The 24,521-nt window shown below is 44.7% G+C and overlaps 1 protein-coding gene across 6 annotated transcripts in view; it reads left to right on the top strand.

Moving 5' to 3' along the window:
* Window positions 1-24,521, top strand: part of ATP2B4 (ATPase plasma membrane Ca2+ transporting 4) — a 160,742-nt gene that overhangs the window by 52,726 nt on the left and 83,495 nt on the right. For all 6 annotated transcript variants that reach the window (XM_069944401.1, XM_069944398.1, XM_069944396.1 and 3 more), the window contains exon 2: window positions 18,954-19,364. In XM_069944401.1, the coding sequence (XP_069800502.1) occupies window positions 19,172-19,364 (193 nt within the window). In that variant the 5' untranslated portion in view covers window positions 18,954-19,171. The remainder of the gene's footprint in view (window positions 1-18,953; window positions 19,365-24,521) is intronic.

Below are 24,521 nucleotides of genomic sequence, written 5' to 3'. Positions count from 1 at the left end.
TATCTGATGGAGACATAAGTACAGTACAGGCTGAGGAGAGTATCTGATGGAGACATAAGTACAATACAGGCTCAGTATCTGATGGAGACATAAGTACAGTACAGGCTGAGGAGAGTATCTGATGGAGACATAAGTACAGTACAGGCTGAGGAGAGTATCTGATGGAGACATAAGTACAGTACAGGAGAGTATCTGATGGAGACATAAGTACAGTACAGGCTGAGGAGAGTATCTGATGGAGACATAAGTACAGTACAGGCCGAGGAGAGTATCTGATGGAGACATAAGTACAGTACAGGCCGAGGAGAGTATCTGATGGAGACATAAGTACAGTACAGGCTCAGTATCTGATGGAGACATAAGTACAGTACAGGCTGAGGAGAGTATCTGATGGAGACATAAGTACAGTACAGGCCGAGTATCTGATGGAGACATAAGTACAGTACAGGCTGAGGAGAGTATCTGATGGAGACATAAGTACAGTACAGGCTGAGTATCTGATGGAGACATAAGTACAGTACAGGCCGAGGAGAGTATCTGATGGAGACATAAGTACAGTACAGGCTGAGGAGAGTATCTGATGGAGACATAAGTACAGTACAGGCTGAGGAGAGTATCTGATGGAGACATAAGTACAGTACAGGCTGAGGAGAGTATCTGATGGAGACATAAGTACAGTACAGGCTGAGGAGAGTATCTGATGGAGACATAAGTACAGTACAGGCTGAGGAGAGTATCTGATGGAGACATAAGTACAGTACAGGCTGAGTATCTGATGGAGACATAAGTACAGTACAGGCTGAGGAGAGTATCTGATGGAGACATAAGTACAGTACAGGCTGAGGAGAGTATCTGATGGAGACATAAGTACAGTACAGGCTGAGGAGAGTATCTGATGGAGACATAAGTACAGTACAGGCTGAGGAGAGTATCTGATGGAGACATAAGTACAGTACAGGCTGAGGAGAGTATCTGATGGAGACATAAGTACAGTACAGGCTGAGGAGAGTATCTGATGGAGACATAAGTACAGTACAGGCTGAGGAGAGTATCTGATGGAGACATAAGTACAGTACAGGCTGAGGAGAGTATCTGATGGAGACATAAGTACAGTACAGGCTGAGGAGAGTATCTGATGGAGACATAAGTACAGTACAGGCTGAGGAGAGTATCTGATGGAGACATAAGTACAGTACAGGCTGAGTATCTGATGGAGACAAGTACAGTACAGGCTCAGTATCTGATGGAGACATAAGTACAGTACAGGCTGAGGAGAGTATCTGATGGAGACATAAGTACAGTACAGGCTGAGGAGAGTATCTGATGGAGACAAGTACAGTACAGGCTGAGTATCTGATGGAGACATAAGTACAGTACAGGCTGAGGAGAGTATCTGATGGAGACATAAGTACAGTACAGGCTGAGTATCTGATGGAGACATAAGTACAGTACAGGCCGAGTATCTGATGGAGACATAAGTACAGTACAGGCTGAGGAGAGTATCTGATGGAGACATAAGTACAGTACAGGCTGAGGAGAGTATCTGATGGAGACATAAGTACAGTACAGGCTGAGGAGAGTATCTGATGGAGACATAAGTACAGTACAGGCTGAGGAGAGTATCTGATGGAGACATAAGTACAGTACAGGCTGAGGAGAGTATCTGATGGAGACATAAGTACAGTACAGGCTGAGGAGAGTATCTGATGGAGACATAAGTACAGTACAGGCTGAGGAGAGTATCTGATGGAGACATAAGTACAGTACAGGCTGAGGAGAGTATCTGATGGAGACATAAGTACAGTACAGGAGAGTATCTGATGGAGACATAAGTACAGTACAGGCTGAGGAGAGTATCTGATGGAGACATAAGTACAGTACAGGCTGAGGAGAGTATCTGATGGAGACATAAGTACAGTACAGGCTGAGTATCTGATGGAGACATAAGTACAGTACAGGCTGAGGAGAGTATCTGATGGAGACATAAGTACAGTACAGGCTCAGTATCTGATGGAGACATAAGTACAGTACAGGCTGAGGAGAGTATCTGATGGAGACATAAGTACAGTACAGGCCGAGTATCTGATGGAGACATAAGTACAGTACAGGCTGAGGAGAGTATCTGATGGAGACATAAGTACAGTACAGGCTGAGGAGAGTATCTGATGGAGACATAAGTACAGTACAGGCTCAGTATCTGATAGAGACATAAGTACAGTACAGGCTGAGGAGAGTATCTGATGGAGACATAAGTACAGTACAGGCTGAGGAGAGTATCTGATGGAGACATAAGTACAGTACAGGCTGAGGAGAGTATCTGATGGAGACATAAGTACAGTACAGGCTGAGGAGAGTATCTGATGGAGACATAAGTACAGTACAGGCTGAGGAGAGTATCTGATGGAGACATAAGTACAGTACAGGCTGAGGAGAGTATCTGATGGAGACATAAGTACAGTACAGGCTGAGGAGAGTATCTGATGGAGACATAAGTACAGTACAGGCTCAGTATCTGATGGAGACATAAGTACAGTACAGGCTGAGGAGAGTATCTGATGGAGACATAAGTACAGTACAGGCTGAGGAGAGTATCTGATGGAGACATAAGTACAGTACAGGCTGAGGAGAGTATCTGATGGAGACATAAGTACAGTACAGGCTCAGTATCTGATGGAGACATAAGTACAGTACAGGCTGAGTATCTGATGGAGACATAAGTACAGTACAGGCTGAGGAGAGTATCTGATGGAGACATAAGTACAGTACAGGCTGAGGAGAGTATCTGATGGAGACATAAGTACAGTACAGGCCGAGTATCTGATGGAGACATAAGTACAGTACAGGCTGAGGAGAGTATCTGATGGAGACATAAGTACAGTACAGGCTGAGGAGAGTATCTGATGGAGACATAAGTACAGTACAGGCTGAGGAGAGTATCTGATGGAGACATAAGTACAGTACAGGCTGAGTATCTGATGGAGACATAAGTACAGTACAGGCTGAGGAGAGTATCTGATGGAGACATAAGTACAGTACAGGCTGAGTATCTGATGGAGACATAAGTACAGTACAGGCCGAGTATCTGATGGAGACATAAGTACAGTACAGGCTGAGGAGAGTATCTGATGGAGACATAAGTACAGTACAGGCTCAGTATCTGATGGAGACATAAGTACAGTACAGGCTGAGGAGAGTATCTGATGGAGACATAAGTACAGTACAGGCCGAGGAGAGTATCTGATGGAGACATAAGTACAGTACAGGCTGAGTATCTGATGGAGACATAAGTACAGTACAGGCCGAGGAGAGTATCTGATGGAGACATAAGTACAGTACAGGCTGAGGAGAGTATCTGATGGAGACATAAGTACAGTACAGGCCGAGTATCTGATGGAGACATAAGTACAGTACAGGCTGAGTATCTGATGGAGACATAAGTACAGTACAGGCTGAGGAGAGTATCTGATGGAGACATAAGTACAGTACAGGCCGAGGAGAGTATCTGATGGAGACATAAGTACAGTACAGGCTGAGGAGAGTATCTGATGGAGACATAAGTACAGTACAGGCCGAGTATCTGATGGAGACATAAGTACAGTACAGGCTGAGGAGAGTATCTGATGGAGACATAAGTACAGTACAGGATCAGTATCTGATGGAGACATAAGTACAGTACAGGCCGAGTATCTGATGGAGACATAAGTACAGTACAGGCTGAGGAGAGTATCTGATGGAGACATAAGTACAGTACAGGCTGAGGAGAGTATCTGATGGAGACATAAGTACAGTACAGGCTGAGTATCTGATGGAGACATAAGTACAGTACAGGCCGAGTATCTGATGGAGACATAAGTACAGTACAGGCTGAGGAGAGTATCTGATGGAGACATAAGTACAGTACAGGCTGAGTATCTGATGGAGACATAAGTACAGTACAGGCTGAGGAGAGTATCTGATGGAGACATAAGTACAGTACAGGCTGAGGAGAGTATCTGATGGAGACATAAGTACAGTACAGGCTGAGGAGAGTATCTGATGGAGACATAAGTACAGTACAGGCTGAGTATCTGATGGAGACATAAGTACAGTACAGGCTGAGGAGAGTATCTGATGGAGACATAAGTACAGTACAGGCTGAGTATCTGATGGAGACATAAGTACAGTACAGGCCGAGTATCTGATGGAGACATAAGTACAGTACAGGCTGAGGAGAGTATCTGATGGAGACATAAGTACAGTACAGGCTCAGTATCTGATGGAGACATAAGTACAGTACAGGCTGAGGAGAGTATCTGATGGAGACATAAGTACAGTACAGGCCGAGGAGAGTATCTGATGGAGACATAAGTACAGTACAGGCTGAGTATCTGATGGAGACATAAGTACAGTACAGGCCGAGGAGAGTATCTGATGGAGACATAAGTACAGTACAGGCCGAGTATCTGATGGAGACATAAGTACAGTACAGGCTGAGTATCTGATGGAGACATAAGTACAGTACAGGCTGAGGAGAGTATCTGATGGAGACATAAGTACAGTACAGGCTGAGTATCTGATGGAGACATAAGTACAGTACAGGCCGAGTATCTGATGGAGACATAAGTACAGTACAGGCTGAGGAGAGTATCTGATGGAGACATAAGTACAGTACAGGCTGAGGAGAGTATCTGATGGAGACATAAGTACAGTACAGGCTGAGGAGAGTATCTGATGGAGACATAAGTACAGTACAGGCTGAGTATCTGATGGAGACATAAGTACAGTACAGGCTGAGGAGAGTATCTGATGGAGACATAAGTACAGTACAGGCTGAGGAGAGTATCTGATGGAGACATAAGTACAGTACAGGCTGAGTATCTGATGGAGACATAAGTACAGTACAGGCTGAGGAGAGTATCTGATGGAGACATAAGTACAGTACAGGCTGAGGAGAGTATCTGATGGAGACATAAGTACAGTACAGGCTGAGGAGAGTATCTGATGGAGACATAAGTACAGTACAGGCTGAGGAGAGTATCTGATGGAGACATAAGTACAGTACAGGCTGAGGAGAGTATCTGATGGAGACATAAGTACAGTACAGGCTGAGGAGAGTATCTGATGGAGACATAAGTACAGTACAGGCTGAGGAGAGTATCTGATGGAGACAAGTACAGTACAGGCTCAGTATCTGATGGAGACATAAGTACAGTACAGGCTGAGGAGAGTATCTGATGGAGACATAAGTACAGTACAGGCTGAGGAGAGTATCTGATGGAGACATAAGTACAGTACAGGCTGAGGAGAGTATCTGATGGAGACATAAGTACAGTACAGGCTGAGTATCTGATGGAGACATAAGTACAGTACAGGCTGAGGAGAGTATCTGATGGAGACATAAGTACAGTACAGGCTGAGGAGAGTATCTGATGGAGACATAAGTACAGTACAGGCTGAGTATCTGATGGAGACATAAGTACAGTACAGGCTGAGGAGAGTATCTGATGGAGACATAAGTACAGTACAGGCTGAGGAGAGTATCTGATGGAGACATAAGTACAGTACAGGCTGAGGAGAGTATCTGATGGAGACATAAGTACAGTACAGGCTGAGGAGAGTATCTGATGGAGACATAAGTACAGTACAGGCTGAGTATCTGATGGAGACATAAGTACAGTACAGGCTGAGGAGAGTATCTGATGGAGACATAAGTACAGTACAGGCTGAGGAGAGTATCTGATGGAGACATAAGTACAGTACAGGCTGAGGAGAGTATCTGATGGAGACATAAGTACAGTACAGGCTGAGGAGAGTATCTGATGGAGACATAAGTACAGTACAGGCTGAGGAGAGTATCTGATGGAGACATAAGTACAGTACAGGCTGAGTATCTGATGGAGACATAAGTACAGTACAGGCTGAGGAGAGTATCTGATGGAGACATAAGTACAGTACAGGCTGAGGAGAGTATCTGATGGAGACATAAGTACAGTACAGGCTCAGTATCTGATGGAGACATAAGTACAGTACAGGCCGAGGAGAGTATCTGATGGAGACATAAGTACAGTACAGGCTGAGTATCTGATGGAGACATAAGTACAGTACAGGCCGAGGAGAGTATCTGATGGAGACATAAGTACAGTACAGGCTGAGGAGAGTATCTGATGGAGACATAAGTACAGTACAGGCTGAGGAGAGTATCTGATGGAGACATAAGTACAGTACAGGCTGAGGAGAGTATCTGATGGAGACATAAGTACAGTACAGGCTGAGGAGAGTATCTGATGGAGACATAAGTACAGTACAGGCTGAGGAGAGTATCTGATGGAGACATAAGTACAGTACAGGCTGAGGAGAGTATCTGATGGAGACATAAGTACAGTACAGGCCGAGGAGAGTATCTGATGGAGACATAAGTACAGTACAGGCTGAGGAGAGTATCTGATGGAGACATAAGTACAGTACAGGCTGAGGAGAGTATCTGATGGAGACATAAGTACAGTACAGGCTGAGGAGAGTATCTGATGGAGACATAAGTACAGTACAGGCTGAGGAGAGTATCTGATGGAGACATAAGTACAGTACAGGCCGAGGAGAGTATCTGATGGAGACATAAGTACAGTACAGGCTGAGGAGAGTATCTGATGGAGACATAAGTACAGTACAGGCCGAGGAGAGTATCTGATGGAGACATAAGTACAGTACAGGCCGAGTATCTGATGGAGACATAAGTACAGTACAGGCTGAGGAGAGTATCTGATGGAGACATAAGTACAGTACAGGCTCAGTATCTGATGGAGACATAAGTACAGTACAGGCTGAGGAGAGTATCTGATGGAGACATAAGTACAGTACAGGCTGAGGAGAGTATCTGATGGAGACATAAGTACAGTACAGGCTGAGGAGAGTATCTGATGGAGACATAAGTACAGTACAGGCTGAGTATCTGATGGAGACATAAGTACAGTACAGGCTGAGGAGAGTATCTGATGGAGACATAAGTACAGTACAGGCTTAGGAGAGTATCTGATGGAGACATAAGTACAGTACAGGCTGAGGAGAGTATCTGATGGAGACATAAGTACAGTACAGGCTGAGGAGAGTATCTGATGGAGACATAAGTACAGTACAGGCTGAGGAGAGTATCTGATGGAGACATAAGTACAGTACAGGCTGAGGAGAGTATCTGATGGAGACATAAGTACAGTACAGGCTGAGGAGAGTATCTGATGGAGACATAAGTACAGTACAGGCTCAGTATCTGATGGAGACATAAGTACAGTACAGGCTGAGGAGAGTATCTGATGGAGACATAAGTACAGTACAGGCCTGAGGAGAGTATCTGATGGAGACATAAGTACAGTACAGGCCGAGGAGAGTATCTGATGGAGACATAAGTACAGTACAGGCCGAGGAGAGTATCTGATGGAGACATAAGTACAGTACAGGCCGAGGAGAGTATCTGATGGAGACATAAGTACAGTACAGGCTGAGGAGAGTATCTGATGGAGACATAAGTACAGTACAGGCGGAGGAGAGTATCTGATGGAGACATAAGTACAGTACAGGCTGAGGAGAGTATCTGATGGAGACATAAGTACAGTACAGGCTGAGTATCTGATGGAGACATAAGTACAGTACAGGCCGAGGAGAGTATCTGATGGAGACATAAGTACAGTACAGGCTGAGGAGAGTATCTGATGGAGACATAAGTACAGTACAGGCTGAGGAGAGTATCTGATGGAGACATAAGTACAGTACAGGCTGAGGAGAGTATCTGATGGAGACATAAGTACAGTACAGGCTGAGGAGAGTATCTGATGGAGACATAAGTACAGTACAGGCCGAGGAGAGTATCTGATGGAGACATAAGTACAGTACAGGCCGAGTATCTGATGGAGACATAAGTACAGTACAGGCTGAGGAGAGTATCTGATGGAGACATAAGTACAGTACAGGCTGAGGAGAGTATCTGATGGAGACATAAGTACAGTACAGGCTGAGGAGAGTATCTGATGGAGACATAAGTACAGTACAGGCTGAGGAGAGTATCTGATGGAGACATAAGTACAGTACAGGCTCAGTATCTGATGGAGACATAAGTACAGTACAGGCTGGAGAGTATCTGATGGAGACATAAGTACAGTACAGGCTGAGGAGAGTATCTGATGGAGACATAAGTACAGTACAGGCTGAGGAGAGTATCTGATGGAGACATAAGTACAGTACAGGCTGAGGAGAGTATCTGATGGAGACATAAGTACAGTACAGGCTGAGGAGAGTATCTGATGGAGACATAAGTACAGTACAGGCTAGAGTATCTGATGGAGACATAAGTACAGTACAGGCTGAGGAGAGTATCTGATGGAGACATAAGTACAGTACAGGCTGAGGAGAGTATCTGATGGAGACATAAGTACAGTACAGGCTGAGGAGAGTATCTGATGGAGACATAAGTACAGTACAGGCTGAGGAGAGTATCTGATGGAGACATAAGTACAGTACAGGCTGAGGAGAGTATCTGATGGAGACATAAGTACAGTACAGGCTGAGGAGAGTATCTGATGGAGACATAAGTACAGTACAGGCTGAGTATCTGATGGAGACATAAGTACAGTACAGGCTGAGGAGAGTATCTGATGGAGACATAAGTACAGTACAGGCTGAGGAGAGTATCTGATGGAGACATAAGTACAGTACAGGCTGAGGAGAGTATCTGATGGAGACATAAGTACAGTACAGGCTGAGGAGAGTATCTGATGGAGACATAAGTACAGTACAGGCTGAGAGTATCTGATGGAGACATAAGTACAGTACAGGCTGAGGAGAGTATCTGATGGAGACATAAGTACAGTACAGGCTGAGGAGAGTATCTGATGGAGACATAAGTACAGTACAGGCTGAGGAGAGTATCTGATGGAGACATAAGTACAGTACAGGCTGAGTATCTGATGGAGACATAAGTACAGTACAGGCTGAGGAGAGTATCTGATGGAGACATAAGTACAGTACAGGCCGAGGAGAGTATCTGATGGAGACATAAGTACAGTACAGGCTGAGGAGAGTATCTGATGGAGACATAAGTACAGTACAGGCTGAGGAGAGTATCTGATGGAGACATAAGTACAGTACAGGCCTGAGGAGAGTATCTGATGGAGACATAAGTACAGTACAGGCTGAGGAGAGTATCTGATGGAGACATAAGTACAGTACAGGCTGAGGAGAGTATCTGATGGAGACATAAGTACAGTACAGGCTGAGGAGAGTATCTGATGGAGACATAAGTACAGTACAGGCTCAGTATCTGATGGAGACATAAGTACAGTACAGGCCGAGGAGAGTATCTGATGGAGACATAAGTACAGTACAGGCTGAGGAGAGTATCTGATGGAGACATAAGTACAGTACAGGCTGAGTATCTGATGGAGACATAAGTACAGTACAGGCCGAGGAGAGTATCTGATGGAGACATAAGTACAGTACAGGAGAGTATCTGATGGAGACATAAGTACAGTACAGGCTGAGGAGAGTATCTGATGGAGACATAAGTACAGTACAGGCTCAGTATCTGATGGAGACATAAGTACAGTACAGGCTGAGGAGAGTATCTGATGGAGACATAAGTACAGTACAGGCTGAGGAGAGTATCTGATGGAGACATAAGTACAGTACAGGCTGAGGAGAGTATCTGATGGAGACATAAGTACAGTACAGGCTGAGGAGAGTATCTGATGGAGACATAAGTACAGTACAGGCTGAGGAGAGTATCTGATGGAGACATAAGTACAGTACAGGCCGAGGAGAGTATCTGATGGAGACATAAGTACAGTACAGGCTGAGGAGAGTATCTGATGGAGACATAAGTACAGTACAGGCTGAGGAGAGTATCTGATGGAGACATAAGTACAGTACAGGCTGAGGAGAGTATCTGATGGAGACATAAGTACAGTACAGGCTGAGGAGAGTATCTGATGGAGACATAAGTACAGTACAGGCTGAGGAGAGTATCTGATGGAGACATAAGTACAGTACAGGCTGAGGAGAGTATCTGATGGAGACATAAGTACAGTACAGGCTGAGTATCTGATGGAGACATAAGTACAGTACAGGCTGAGGAGAGTATCTGATGGAGACATAAGTACAGTACAGGCTGAGGAGAGTATCTGATGGAGACATAAGTACAGTACAGGCTGAGGAGAGTATCTGATGGAGACATAAGTACAGTACAGGCTGAGGAGAGTATCTGATGGAGACATAAGTACAGTACAGGCTGAGTATCTGATGGAGACATAAGTACAGTACAGGCTGAGGAGAGTATCTGATGGAGACATAAGTACAGTACAGGCTGAGGAGAGTATCTGATGGAGACATAAGTACAGGCTGAGGAGAGTATCTGATGGAGACATAAGTACAGTACAGGCTGAGGAGAGTATCTGATGGAGACATAAGTACAGTACAGGCTGAGGAGAGTATCTGATGGAGACATAAGTACAGTACAGGCTGAGGAGAGTATCTGATGGAGACATAAGTACAGGCTGAGGAGAGTATCTGATGGAGACATAAGTACAGTACAGGCTGAGTATCTGATGGAGACATAAGTACAGTACAGGCCGAGGAGAGTATCTGATGGAGACATAAGTACAGTACAGGCCGAGGAGAGTATCTGATGGAGACATAAGTACAGTACAGGCTGAGGAGAGTATCTGATGGAGACATAAGTACAGTACAGGCTGAGTATCTGATGGAGACATAAGTACAGTACAGGCTGAGGAGAGTATCTGATGGAGACATAAGTACAGTACAGGCTGAGGAGAGTATCTGATGGAGACATAAGTACAGTACAGGCTGAGGAGAGTATCTGATGGAGACATAAGTACAGTACAGGCTGAGGAGAGTATCTGATGGAGACATAAGTACAGTACAGGCTCAGTATCTGATGGAGACATAAGTACAGTACAGGCTGAGGAGAGTATCTGATGGAGACATAAGTACAGTACAGGCTGAGGAGAGTATCTGATGGAGACATAAGTACAGTACAGGCTGAGTATCTGATGGAGACATAAGTACAGTACAGGCTGAGGAGAGTATCTGATGGAGACATAAGTACAGTACAGGCTGAGTATCTGATGGAGACATAAGTACAGTACAGGCTGAGGAGAGTATCTGATGGAGACATAAGTACAGTACAGGCTGAGGAGAGTATCTGATGGAGACATAAGTACAGTACAGGCTGAGGAGAGTATCTGATGGAGACATAAGTACAGTACAGGCTGAGGAGAGTATCTGATGGAGACATAAGTACAGTACAGGCTGAGGAGAGTATCTGATGGAGACATAAGTACAGTACAGGCTGAGGAGAGTATCTGATGGAGACATAAGTACAGGCTGAGGAGAGTATCTGATGGAGACATAAGTACAGTACAGGCTGAGTATCTGATGGAGACATAAGTACAGTACAGGCTGAGTATCTGATGGAGACATAAGTACAGTACAGGCTGAGGAGAGTATCTGATGGAGACATAAGTACAGTACAGGCTGAGTATCTGATGGAGACATAAGTACAGTACAGGCTGAGTATCTGATGGAGACATAAGTACAGTACAGGCTGAGGAGAGTATCTGATGGAGACATAAGTACAGTACAGGCTGAGGAGAGTATCTGATGGAGACATAAGTACAGTACAGGCCGAGGAGAGTATCTGATGGAGACATAAGTACAGTACAGGCTGAGGAGAGTATCTGATGGAGACATAAGTACAGTACAGGCCGAGGAGAGTATCTGATGGAGACATAAGTACAGTACAGGCTGAGGAGAGTATCTGATGGAGACATAAGTACAGTACAGGCTGAGGAGAGTATCTGATGGAGACATAAGTACAGTACAGGCTGAGGAGAGTATCTGATGGAGACATAAGTACAGTACAGGCTGAGTATCTGATGGAGACATAAGTACAGTACAGGCCGAGGAGAGTATCTGATGGAGACATAAGTACAGTACAGGCTGAGGAGAGTATCTGATGGAGACATAAGTACAGTACAGGCTGAGGAGAGTATCTGATGGAGACATAAGTACAGTACAGGCTGAGGAGAGTATCTGATGGAGACATAAGTACAGTACAGGCTCAGTATCTGATGGAGACATAAGTACAGTACAGGCTGAGGAGAGTATCTGATGGAGACATAAGTACAGTACAGGCTGAGGAGAGTATCTGATGGAGACATAAGTACAGTACAGGCTGAGGAGAGTATCTGATGGAGACATAAGTACAGTACAGGCTGAGTATCTGATGGAGACATAAGTACAGTACAGGCCGAGGAGAGTATCTGATGGAGACATAAGTACAGTACAGGCTCAGTATCTGATGGAGACATAAGTACAGTACAGGCCGAGGAGAGTATCTGATGGAGACATAAGTACAGTACAGGCTGAGGAGAGTATCTGATGGAGACATAAGTACAGTACAGGCTGAGGAGAGTATCTGATGGAGACATAAGTACAGTACAGGCTGAGGAGAGTATCTGATGGAGACATAAGTACAGTACAGGCTGAGGAGAGTATCTGATGGAGACATAAGTACAGTACAGGCTGAGTATCTGATGGAGACATAAGTACAGTACAGGCCGAGGAGAGTATCTGATGGAGACATAAGTACAGTACAGGCTGAGGAGAGTATCTGATGGAGACATAAGTACAGTACAGGCCGAGGAGAGTATCTGATGGAGACATAAGTACAGTACAGGCTGAGGAGAGTATCTGATGGAGACATAAGTACAGTACAGGCTCAGTATCTGATGGAGACATAAGTACAGTACAGGCTGAGGAGAGTATCTGATGGAGACATAAGTACAGTACAGGCCGAGGAGAGTATCTGATGGAGACATAAGTACAGTACAGGCTGAGGAGAGTATCTGATGGAGACATAAGTACAGTACAGGCTGAGGAGAGTATCTGATGGAGACATAAGTACAGTACAGGCTGAGTATCTGATGGAGACATAAGTACAGTACAGGCCGAGGAGAGTATCTGATGGAGACATAAGTACAGTACAGGCTGAGTATCTGATGGAGACATAAGTACAGTACAGGCCGAGGAGAGTATCTGATGGAGACATAAGTACAGTACAGGCTGAGGAGAGTATCTGATGGAGACATAAGTACAGTACAGGCTGAGGAGAGTATCTGATGGAGACATAAGTACAGTACAGGCTGAGGAGAGTATCTGATGGAGACATAAGTACAGTACAGGCTGAGTATCTGATGGAGACATAAGTACAGTACAGGCCGAGGAGAGTATCTGATGGAGACATAAGTACAGTACAGGCTGAGGAGAGTATCTGATGGAGACATAAGTACAGTACAGGCTCAGTATCTGATGGAGACATAAGTACAGTACAGGCTGAGGAGAGTATCTGATGGAGACATAAGTACAGTACAGGCTGAGGAGAGTATCTGATGGAGACATAAGTACAGTACAGGCTGAGGAGAGTATCTGATGGAGACATAAGTACAGTACAGGCTGAGGAGAGTATCTGATGGAGACATAAGTACAGTACAGGCTGAGGAGAGTATCTGATGGAGACATAAGTACAGTACAGGCTGAGGAGAGTATCTGATGGAGACATAAGTACAGTACAGGCTCAGTATCTGATGGAGACATAAGTACAGTACAGGCTGAGTATCTGATGGAGACATAAGTACAGTACAGGCTGAGGAGAGTATCTGATGGAGACATAAGTACAGTACAGGCTGAGTATCTGATGGAGACATAAGTACAGTACAGGCTGAGGAGAGTATCTGATGGAGACATAAGTACAGTACAGGAGAGTATCTGATGGAGACATAAGTACAGTACAGGCTCAGTATCTGATGGAGACATAAGTACAGTACAGGCTGAGGAGAGTATCTGATGGAGACATAAGTACAGTACAGGCTGAGGAGAGTATCTGATGGAGACATAAGTACAGTACAGGCTGAGGAGAGTATCTGATGGAGACATAAGTACAGTACAGGCTGAGGAGAGTATCTGATGGAGACATAAGTACAGTACAGGAGAGTATCTGATGGAGACATAAGTACAGTACAGGCTGAGGAGAGTATCTGATGGAGACATAAGTACAGTACAGGCTCAGTATCTGATGGAGACATAAGTACCGTACAGGCTGAGGAGAGTATCTGATGGAGACATAAGTACAGTACAGGCTGAGTATCTGATGGAGACATAAGTACAGTACAGGCTGAGGAGAGTATCTGATGGAGACATAAGTACAGTACAGGCCGAGGAGAGTATCTGATGGAGACATAAGTACAGTACAGGCTGAGGAGAGTATCTGATGGAGACATAAGTACAGTACAGGCTGAGGAGAGTATCTGCTGGAGACATAAGTACAGTACAGGCTGAGGAGAGTATCTGATGGAGACATAAGTACAGTACAGGCTCAGTATCTGATGGAGACATAAGTACAGTACAGGCTCAGTATCTGATGGAGACATAAGTAAGTACAGGCTCAGTATCTGATGGAGACATAAGTACAGTACAGGCGAGGAGAGTATCTGATGGAGACATAAGTACAGTACAGGCCGAGGAGAGTATCTGATGGAGACATAAGTACAGTACAGGCTGGAGGAGAGTATCTGATGGAGACATAAGTACAGTACAGGCCGAGGAGAGTATCTGATGGGACATAAGTACAGTACAGGCTGGGAGAGTATCTGATGGAGACATAAGTACAGTACAGGCTAGGAGAGTATCTGATGGAGACATAAGTACAGTACAGGCTCGAGGAGAAGTATCTGATGGAGACATAAGTACAGTACAGGCTGAGAGAGTATCTGATGGAGACATCAGTACAGTACAGGCTGAGGAGAGTATCTGATGGAGACATAAGTACAGTACAGGCTGAGTATCTGATGGAGACATAAGTACAGTACAGGCCGAGGAGAGTATCTGATGGAGACTTAAGTACAGTACAGGCTCAGTATCTGATGGAGACATAAGTACAGTACAGGCCGAGGAGAGTATCTGATGGAGACATAAGTACAGTACAGGCTCAGTATCTGATGGAGACATAAGTACAGTACAGGCCGAGGAGAGTATCTGATGGAGACATAAGTACAGTACAGGCTGAGGAGAGTATCTGATGGAGACATAAGTACAGTACAGGCTGAGGAGAGTATCTGATGGAGACTGAGTACAGTACAGGCCGAGGAGAGTAATCTGATGGAGACATAAGTACAGTAAAGGCTGAGTATCTGATGGAGACATAAGTACAGTACAGGCTGAGTATCTGATGGAGACAATAAGTACAGTACAGGCTGAGGAGAGTATCTGATGGAGACATAAGTACAGTACGGCTGAGGAGAGTATCTGATGGAGCCATAAGTACAATACAGGCTGAGGAGAGTATCTGATGGAGACCATAAGTACAGTACAGGCTGAGGAGAGTATCTGATGGAGACATAAGTACAGTACAGGCTGAGGAGAGTATCTGATGGAGACATAAGTACAGTACAGGCCGAGGAGGAGTATCTGATGGAGACATAAGTACAGTACAGGCTGAGGAGAGTATCTGATGGAGACATAAGTACAGTACAGGCTGAGGAGAGTATCTGATGGAGACATAAGTACAGTACAGGCTGAGGAGAGTATCTGATGGAGAACATAAGTACAGTACAGGCTGAGGAGAGTATCTGATGGAGACTAAGTACAGTACAGGCTGAGGAGAGTATCTGATGGAGACATAAGTACAGTACAGGCTGAGTATCTGATGGAGACATAAGTACAGTACAGGCTGAGTATCTGATGGAGACATAAGTACAGTACAGGCTGAGGAGAGTATCTGATGGAGACATAAGTACAGTACAGGCTGACGTATCTGATGGAGACATAAGTACAGTACAGGCTGAGGAGAGTATCTGATGGAGACATAAGTACAGTACAGGCTGAGGAGAGTATCTGATGGAGACATAAGTACAGTACAGGCCTGAGGAGAGTATCTGATGGAGACATAAGTACAGTACAGGCTGAGTATCTGATGGAGACATAAGTACAGTACAGGCTGAGGAGAGTATCTGATGGAGACATAAGTACAGTACAGGCTGAGGAGAGTATCTGATGGAGACATAAGTACAGTACAGGCTGAGTATCTGATGGAGACATAAGTACAGTACAGGCCGAGGAGAGTATCTGATGGAGACATAAGTACAGTACAGGCTCAGTATCTGATGGAGACATAAGTACAGTACAGGCCGAGGAGAGTATCTGATGGAGACATAAGTACAGTACAGGCTGAGGAGAGTATCTGATGGAGACATAAGTACAGTACAGGCTGAGGAGAGTATCTGATGGAGACATAAGTACAGTACAGGCTGAGGAGAGTATCTGATGGAGACATAAGTACAGTACAGGCTGAGGAGAGTATCTGATGGAGACATAAGTACAGTACAGGCTGAGGAGAGTATCTGATGGAGACATAAGTACAGTACAGGCTGAGGAGAGTATCTGATGGAGACATAAGTACAGTACAGGCTGAGGAGAGTATCTGATGGAGACATAAGTACAGTACAGGCTGAGGAGAGTATCTGATGGAGACATAAGTACAGTACAGGCTGAGGAGAGTATCTGATGGAGACATAAGTACAGTACAGGCTGAGGAGAGTATCTGATGGAGACATAAGTACAGTACAGGCTGAGGAGAGTATCTGATGGAGACATAAGTACAGTACAGGCTGAGGAGAGTATCTGATGGAGACATAAGTACAGTACAGGCTGAGGAGAGTATCTGATGGAGACATAAGTACAGTACAGGCTGAGGAGAGTATCTGATGGAGACATAAGTACAGTACAGGCTGAGGAGAGTATCTGATGGAGACATAAGTACAGTACAGGCTCAGTATCTGATGGAGACATAAGTACAGTACAGGCTGAGGAGAGTATCTGATGGAGACATAAGTACAGTACAGGCTGAGGAGAGTATCTGATGGAGACATAAGTACAGTACAGGCTCAGTATCTGATGGAGACATAAGTACAGTACAGGCTGAGGAGAGTATCTGATGGAGACATAAGTACAGTACAGGCTGAGGAGAGTATCTGATGGAGACATAAGTACAGTACAGGCTGAGGAGAGTATCTGATGGAGACATAAGTACAGTACAGGCTGAGGAGAGTATCTGATGGAGACATAAGTACAGTACAGGCTCAGTATCTGATGGAGACATAAGTACAGTACAGGCTCAGTATCTGATGGAGACATAAGTACAGTACAGGCTCAGTATCTGATGGAGACATAAGTACAATACAGGCTCAGTATCTGATGGAGACATAAGTACAGTACAGGCTGAGGAGAGTATCTGATGGAGACATAAGTACAGTACAGGCTGAGGAGAGTATCTGATGGAGACATAAGTACAGTACAGGCTGAGGAGAGTATCTGATGGAGACATAAGTACAGTACAGGCTGAGGAGAGTATCTGATGGAGACATAAGTACAGTACAGGCTGAGGAGAGTATCTGATGGAGACATAAGTACAGTACAGGCTCAGTATCTGATGGAGACATAAGTACAGTACAGGCTGAGGAGAGTATCTGATGGAGACATAAGTACAGTACAGGCTGAGGAGAGTATCTGATGGAGACATAAGTACAGTACAGGCTGAGTATCTGATGGAGACATAAGTACAGTACAGGCTGAGGAGAGTATCTGATGGAGACATAAGTACAGTACAGTACAGGAGAGTATCTGATGGAGACATAAGTACAGTACAGGCTGAGGAGAGTATCTGATGGAGACATAAGTACAGTACAGGCTGAGGAGAGTATCTGATGGAGACATAAGTACAGTACAGGCTCAGTATCTGATGGAGACATAAGTACAGTACAGGCTCAGTATCTGATGGAGACATAAGTACAGTACAGGCTCAGTATCTGATGGAGACATAAGTACAGTACAGGCTCAGTATCTGATGGAGACATAAGTACAGTACAGGCTCAGTATCTGATGACCTCAGAATTGCTGGAGGATTCTCCATCCTTCTTACCTCCTTATTGTTTGCTGGCAGAGAGCCAGGATTCGGGCTCTTGGAGTGCTGACCAGATGTCCTAGTAGATTGTTCATACGCAGGGAGGGGTGATGTCCCAAAACAGGGCAGGAGGCTTTGGACATGAAGAACAGTAAGAATTAAGTTTTTATGGCAAAACTGTCAAGACTTGCCCAAAGTAAAGAGGTCGTCGGGGAAGAATGAGTCTTCGACAGGATTCATCAAGTAAAGCGAGCTTATACTGAAGATAAAGAGGTTGTCTGGGAACAGTTAACTTTCCCCCTATTGACGGGATATGGGACAGGTTAGAGATGGTGGGGGGTACAGAGGTTCATCTCTTACTTTGCCCTGTTCTGTCAGTCCCCTGCTGTTGTTATAATATCCTGACATAGAACGTCTCCCATTATAGCAGCAGCTTATTACCTAGCGGCTCTTTGTCTCTCATCCCACTGACTGTGTAAGATGGTTAGTGAAGTATGGCGGCTATAAGTAACAGGCTTTGTGGGTGGCTATGTGGACTGGTGCGTGCATGGGTGGATGATCCTCTCCTAGAACCCAGTAACTCAGCATTCTGGGATTAGTAGTCCTCCGCAGCGGATTAAACAGGAAGTACAGAGCTAACACCCCCTGCAGATGACTGGGGCGACAGGTGAGCAAAACTAACTGCTTGTGCTGCGTGTATATTTGACCCCTTTAAGGTTCCCCTGCCGTTATATAGTGACTGTGGCTGAGCTATAGACAGACACCTCTCTGTTTCATGCACCACATCCGGTCGTGGCGTTTCAGGTGCCCCCCCCCAGTAGTCACCATTCATTCCTTCTATTATGTACGGTTGATTTTTTTCTTATTTTTGTTGTTTACAGAGGTCACATGATGTAGCAGCCATTTTGCCTCTTACGTTGTGTACAGTCTACTTACCGCTCTCTTCTATCTTTCATAGCACCCATTGTCCTGTATTTGGAGTCTTGAAGACCAGAACCGGCTAGTAGGTGACCTGGTAAGATGCGCCTCCACCTGTTATTCTTCATCCTCATTGGGAGTGTGTGACAGAAGAATGGTGTAGATTCCAAGGGATCCCAAACGTAGAAGATAGAAGATCCCTGAAGAAGAACCTACAATAAAAGATTAGTGGACTGCTGAGAAAATAACATCAGCAAAATGGCAAACAACTCCACCGAACAACATCCCAATTCTGTGAATGATGGGATCTATGAAGGGGACTTTGGGTGCAGCGTGGAGGAGCTGCGGGACCTGATGGAGCTGCGGAGTGGAGAGGCAGTGACTCGCATACGGGAAAACTATGGCGGAGTAACCAGCATCTGCAGAAGGCTAAAGACCTCTCCAGTTGAAGGTACAGTCCACAGTGCCAAGGTCCAAATGTGGTTTCATCTCTAATACAGACATTTTAGTCTGGTTGATGCACCAAGAAACACTATTATATTAAAGGGGAACTCCAGCAAAGGAGCACTGTTAGATCAACAGATGTCAGAAAGTTATAGAGACTTGTAATTCCCTTATATTAAAAAAATCTCCAGTCATCCAGTACTTAACAGCTGCTAGATGTCCTGCAGGAAGTGGTGTATTCTCTCCAGTCACAGTGCTCGCTACTGCCACCTCTGTTCATGTCAGGAACTGTCCAGAGCAGGAGAGGTTTTCTATGGGGATTTGCTGCTGCTTTGGACAGTTCCTGACATGGACAGAGGTGGCAGCAGAGACCACTGTGTCAGAGAGAATACACCATTTCCTGCAGGACATACAGCAGCTGATAAGTGCTTTAAGACTGTACAGTTCCTGACATGGAGTTGTAACCACTTAGAGGGGAAGAAGGGATAAAATGTCAGTCTTATCACATGGCATAAAGACGTGGCCTGTGGATTGCAGACTTGTGACTGGATCCCTCCATAGTTATGGGTCCGTGGCTATGGACAGCGCTACAGAACGTGTGTACTTACTGGGGGCGATTTATCAAACATGGTGTAAAGCAGGGGTGGGGAACCTTTTCCATGTCGAGGGCCGGTCGGGCATTAATAAAATCATTCGAGGGCCGCATACCGTGTGCGGCAGTTAGTAGCGGGGGTTTGCAGCACCCGGGGCAAGGCAAAGTATTGTTCCCCTAGTTCCCCTGCTATTGTAGTTAACCCCCAAGTCATGTCCCTGGTAGTCTAGTTAACCCCCCCAGTGATGCCTCTGGTAGGCCTAGTTAACCCCCATCAGTCATGTCCCTGGTGGCCTAGTTAACCCCCATCAGGCATGTCCCTGGTGGCCTAGTTAACCCCCATCAGGCATGTCCCTGGTGGCCTAGTTAACCCCCATCTGGCATGTCCCTGGTGGCCTAGTTAACCCCCATCTGGCATGTCCCTGGTGGCCTAGTTAACCCCCATCTGGCATGTCCCTGGTGGCCTAGTTAACCCCCATCTGGCATGTCCCTGGGATCCTAGTTAACCCCCAAATAAAAAAAATAAACATCCCACTCACCTTACCTTCGCTCCCACGCTGCCCATGTCCTCTTCTGTCCCAGGTCCTCTGCTGTCCCAGGTCCTCTGTGCCGGTCTTCTCCTGCAGGCGGCGCGCGATGAAATGACGTCATCGCGCGGCCCGCAGGAGACTGAAGACACGCGCCGCTCTGCTGGGGAAGAAGCCGGCACAGACAGCATCCTCCTGTGTCCGGCAGCTGTCACAGACACCGGAGGATGCTGTGTATGCCGGCTCCTTCCTCCTCCAGAGCGGCGCGCATCACAGGGGAGCTGCGGGCCGCATCGGGAGGTCTCAGGGTCCGGATGTGGCCTGCGGGCCGGAGGTTCCCCACCCCTGGTGTAAAGTGACACTGGCTCAGTCGCCCCCGGCAACCAATCAGATTCCACCTTTCATTTTCCAAACAGTCTGTGAGGAATGAGAGGTGGAATCTGATTGGCTGCCGGGGGCGACTGAGCCAGTGTCACTTTACACCATGTCTGATAAATCTCCCCCACTGGGTCTATCACTTGTCAATGAGAGGTTGATGCTCGGCTTCTCCTTTATGTTCTATACTATATACTATACTATACATGATAGATGTTCCTGTATAGTAACATGATGTGGTCTCAATACATTACAGAAACTTGAAACAACAAGGTCTTTTTCCCCCTATACTGCCCCGGAGTGGTGGGTGGGGTTACAGCAGAGATCATGTGACCTGTGTCTCAGAAGGGAGGGGGAGGACAGAGGAGACCATGGCGGTGAGGATAGTCAGGCCGCCTTCTTCCAGAGACAGCACGGCTCTTGTCTCCAGGTTGGGAGCAGGTTTTGTAAGTTGGTTCCATCGAAGTGAATGGAGCTTAATTACAAATCACACTTGACATGGAGACATGAGCGATGCTTTCTCTGCAAGAAGGTGGCCATGTTTTTCTAGCACTTTACAACCCCTTTTACTGGCCTGCACCCCCTCGAATCTATCTGGCAAGTGTGTGGTGGGAAATAGAGTATTTAAAGGGTCTGCCGTAAGCAGAAGAGACAGTGTTTGTGTATAAGATGGCTCCATGTCTGGAAGAAGCTCCCTGTAAGCGGTGTATGTGTTGGATATGTGTCCAGAGGAGGAGCCCCCCCGGACCCGGGGTTCTTACAGCGCAGTATATATCTCCTATTGTCTGGCTTCCTGTATGTATTGTCACCTATATATGACTGATATTATATCTCTTACAGCGCAGTATATATCTCCTATTGTCTGGCTTCCTGTATGTATTGTGTCACCTATATATGACTGATATTATAGCTCCTACAGCGCAGTATATATCTCCTATTGTCTGGCTTCCTGTATGTATTGTCACCTATATATGACTGATATTATATCTCTTACAGCGCAGTATATATCTCCTATTGTCTGGCTTCCTGTATGTATTGTGTCACCTATATATGACTGATATTATAGCTCCTACAGCGCAGTATATATCTCCTATTGTCTGGCTTCCTGTATGTATTGTGTCACCTATATATGACTGATATTATATCTCCTACAGCGCAGTATATATCTCCTATTGTCTGGCTTCCTGTATGTATTGTGTCACCTATATATGACTGATATTATATCTCCTACAGCGCAGTATATATCTCCCCTATTGTCTGGCTTCCTGTATGTATTGTGTCACCTATATATGACTGATATTATATCTCCTACAGCGCAGTATATATCTCCTATTGTCTGGCTTCCTGTATGTATTGTCACCTATATATGACTGATATTACAGCTCCTACAGCGCAGTATATATCTCCTATTGTCTGGCTTCCTGTATGTATTGTCACCTATATATGACTGATATTATATCTCCTACAGCGCAGTATATATCTCCTATTGTCTGGCTTCCTGTATGTATTGTGTCACCTATATATGACTGATATTATATCTCCTACAGCGCAGTATATATCTCCCCTATTGTCTGGCTTCCTGTATGTATTGTGTCACCTATATATGACTGATGTTATATCTCCTACAGCGCAGTATATATCTCCTATTGTCTGGCTTCCTGTATGTATTGTGTCACCTATATATGACTGATATTATATCTCCTACAGCGCAGTATATATCTCCTATTGTCTGGCTTCCTGTATGTATTGTGTCACCTATATATGACTGATATTATATCTCCTACAGCGCAGTATATATCTCCTATTGTCTGGCTTCCTGTATGTATTGTGTCACCTATATATGACTGATATTATAGCTCCTACAGCGCAGTATATATCTCCTATTGTCTGGCTTCCTGTATGTATTATCACCTATATATGACTGATATTACAGCTCCTACAGCGCAGTATATATCTCCCCTATTGTCTGGCTTCCTGTATGTATTGTCACCTATATATGACTGATATTATATCTCCTACAGCGCAGTATATATCTCCTATTGTCTGGCTTCCTGTATGTATTGTGTCACCTATATATGACTGATATTATATCTCCTACAGCGCAGTATATATCTCCTATTGTCTGGCTTCCTGTATGTATTGTCACCTATATATGACTGATTTTATATCTCCTACAGCGCAGTATATATCTCCCCTATTGTCTGGCTTCCTGTATGTATTGTCACCTATATATGACTGATATTATAGCTCCTACAGCGCAGTATATATCTCCTATTGTCTGGCTTCCTGTATGTATTGTGTCACCTATATATGACTGATATTATATCTCCTACAGCGCAGTATATATCTCCCCTATTGTCTGGCTTCCTGTATGTATTGTGTCACCTATATATGACTGATGATATATCTCCTACAGCGCAGTATATCTCCTATTGTCTGGCTTCCTGTATGTATTGTGTCACCTATATATGACTGATATTATATCTCCTACAGCGCAGTATATATCTCCTATTGTCTGGCTTCCTGTATGTATTGTGTCTCCTATATATGACTGATATTATATCTCCTACAGTGCAGTATATATCTCCCCTATTGTCTGGCTTCCTGTATGTATTGTGTCACCTATATATGACTGATATTATATCTCCTACAGCGCAGTATATATCTCCTATTGTCTGGCTTCCTGTATGTATTGTGTCACCTATATATGACTGATATTATATCTCCTACAGCGCAGTATATATCTCCTATTGTCTGGCTTCCTGTATGTATTGTGTCACCTATATATGACTGATATTATATCTCCTACAGTGCAGTATATATATCCCCTATTGTCTGGCTTCCTGTATGTATTGTGTCACCTATATATGACTGATGTTATATCTCCTACAGCGCAGTATATATCTCCCCTATTGTCTGGCTTCCTGTATGTATTGTGTCACCTATATATGACTGATGTTATATCTCCTACAGCGCAGTATATATCTCCTATTGTCTGGCTTCCTGTATGTATTGTCACCTATATATGACTGATTGTATATCTCCTACAGCGCAGTATATATCTCCTATTGTCTGGCTTCCTGTATGTATTGTCTCCTATATATGACTGATATTATATCTCCTACAGCGCAGTATATATCTCCTATTGTCTGGCTTCCTGTATGTATTGTGTCACCTATATATGACTGATATTATATCTCCTACAGCGCAGTATATATCTCCTATTGTCTGGCTTCCTGTATGTATTGTGTCACCTATATATGACTGATATTATATCTCCTACAGCGCAGTATATATCTCCTATTGTCTGGCTTCCTGTATGTATTGTGTCACCTATATATGACTGATATTATATCTCCTACAGTGCAGTATATATCTCCTATTGTCTGGCTTCCTGTATGTATTGTGTCACCTATATATGACTGATATTACAGCTCCTACAGCGCAGTATATATCTCCCCTATTGTCTGGCTTCCTGTATGTATTGTGTCACCTATATATGACTGATATTATATCTCCTACAGCGCAGTATATATCTCCCCTATTGTCTGGCTTCCTGTATGTATTGTGTCACCTATATATGACTGATATTATATCTCCTACAGCGCAGTATATATCTCTCCTATTGTCTGGCTTCCTGTATGTATTGTGTCACCTATATATGACTGAT

Source organism: Dendropsophus ebraccatus, chromosome 11, assembly GCF_027789765.1.
Source record: "Dendropsophus ebraccatus isolate aDenEbr1 chromosome 11, aDenEbr1.pat, whole genome shotgun sequence".
In the NCBI taxonomy this organism is placed as follows: Eukaryota; Metazoa; Chordata; class Amphibia; order Anura; family Hylidae; genus Dendropsophus; species Dendropsophus ebraccatus.
Note: the sequence above shows the minus strand (reverse complement) of the source record. Positions and strands in the feature narration are given on the sequence as shown.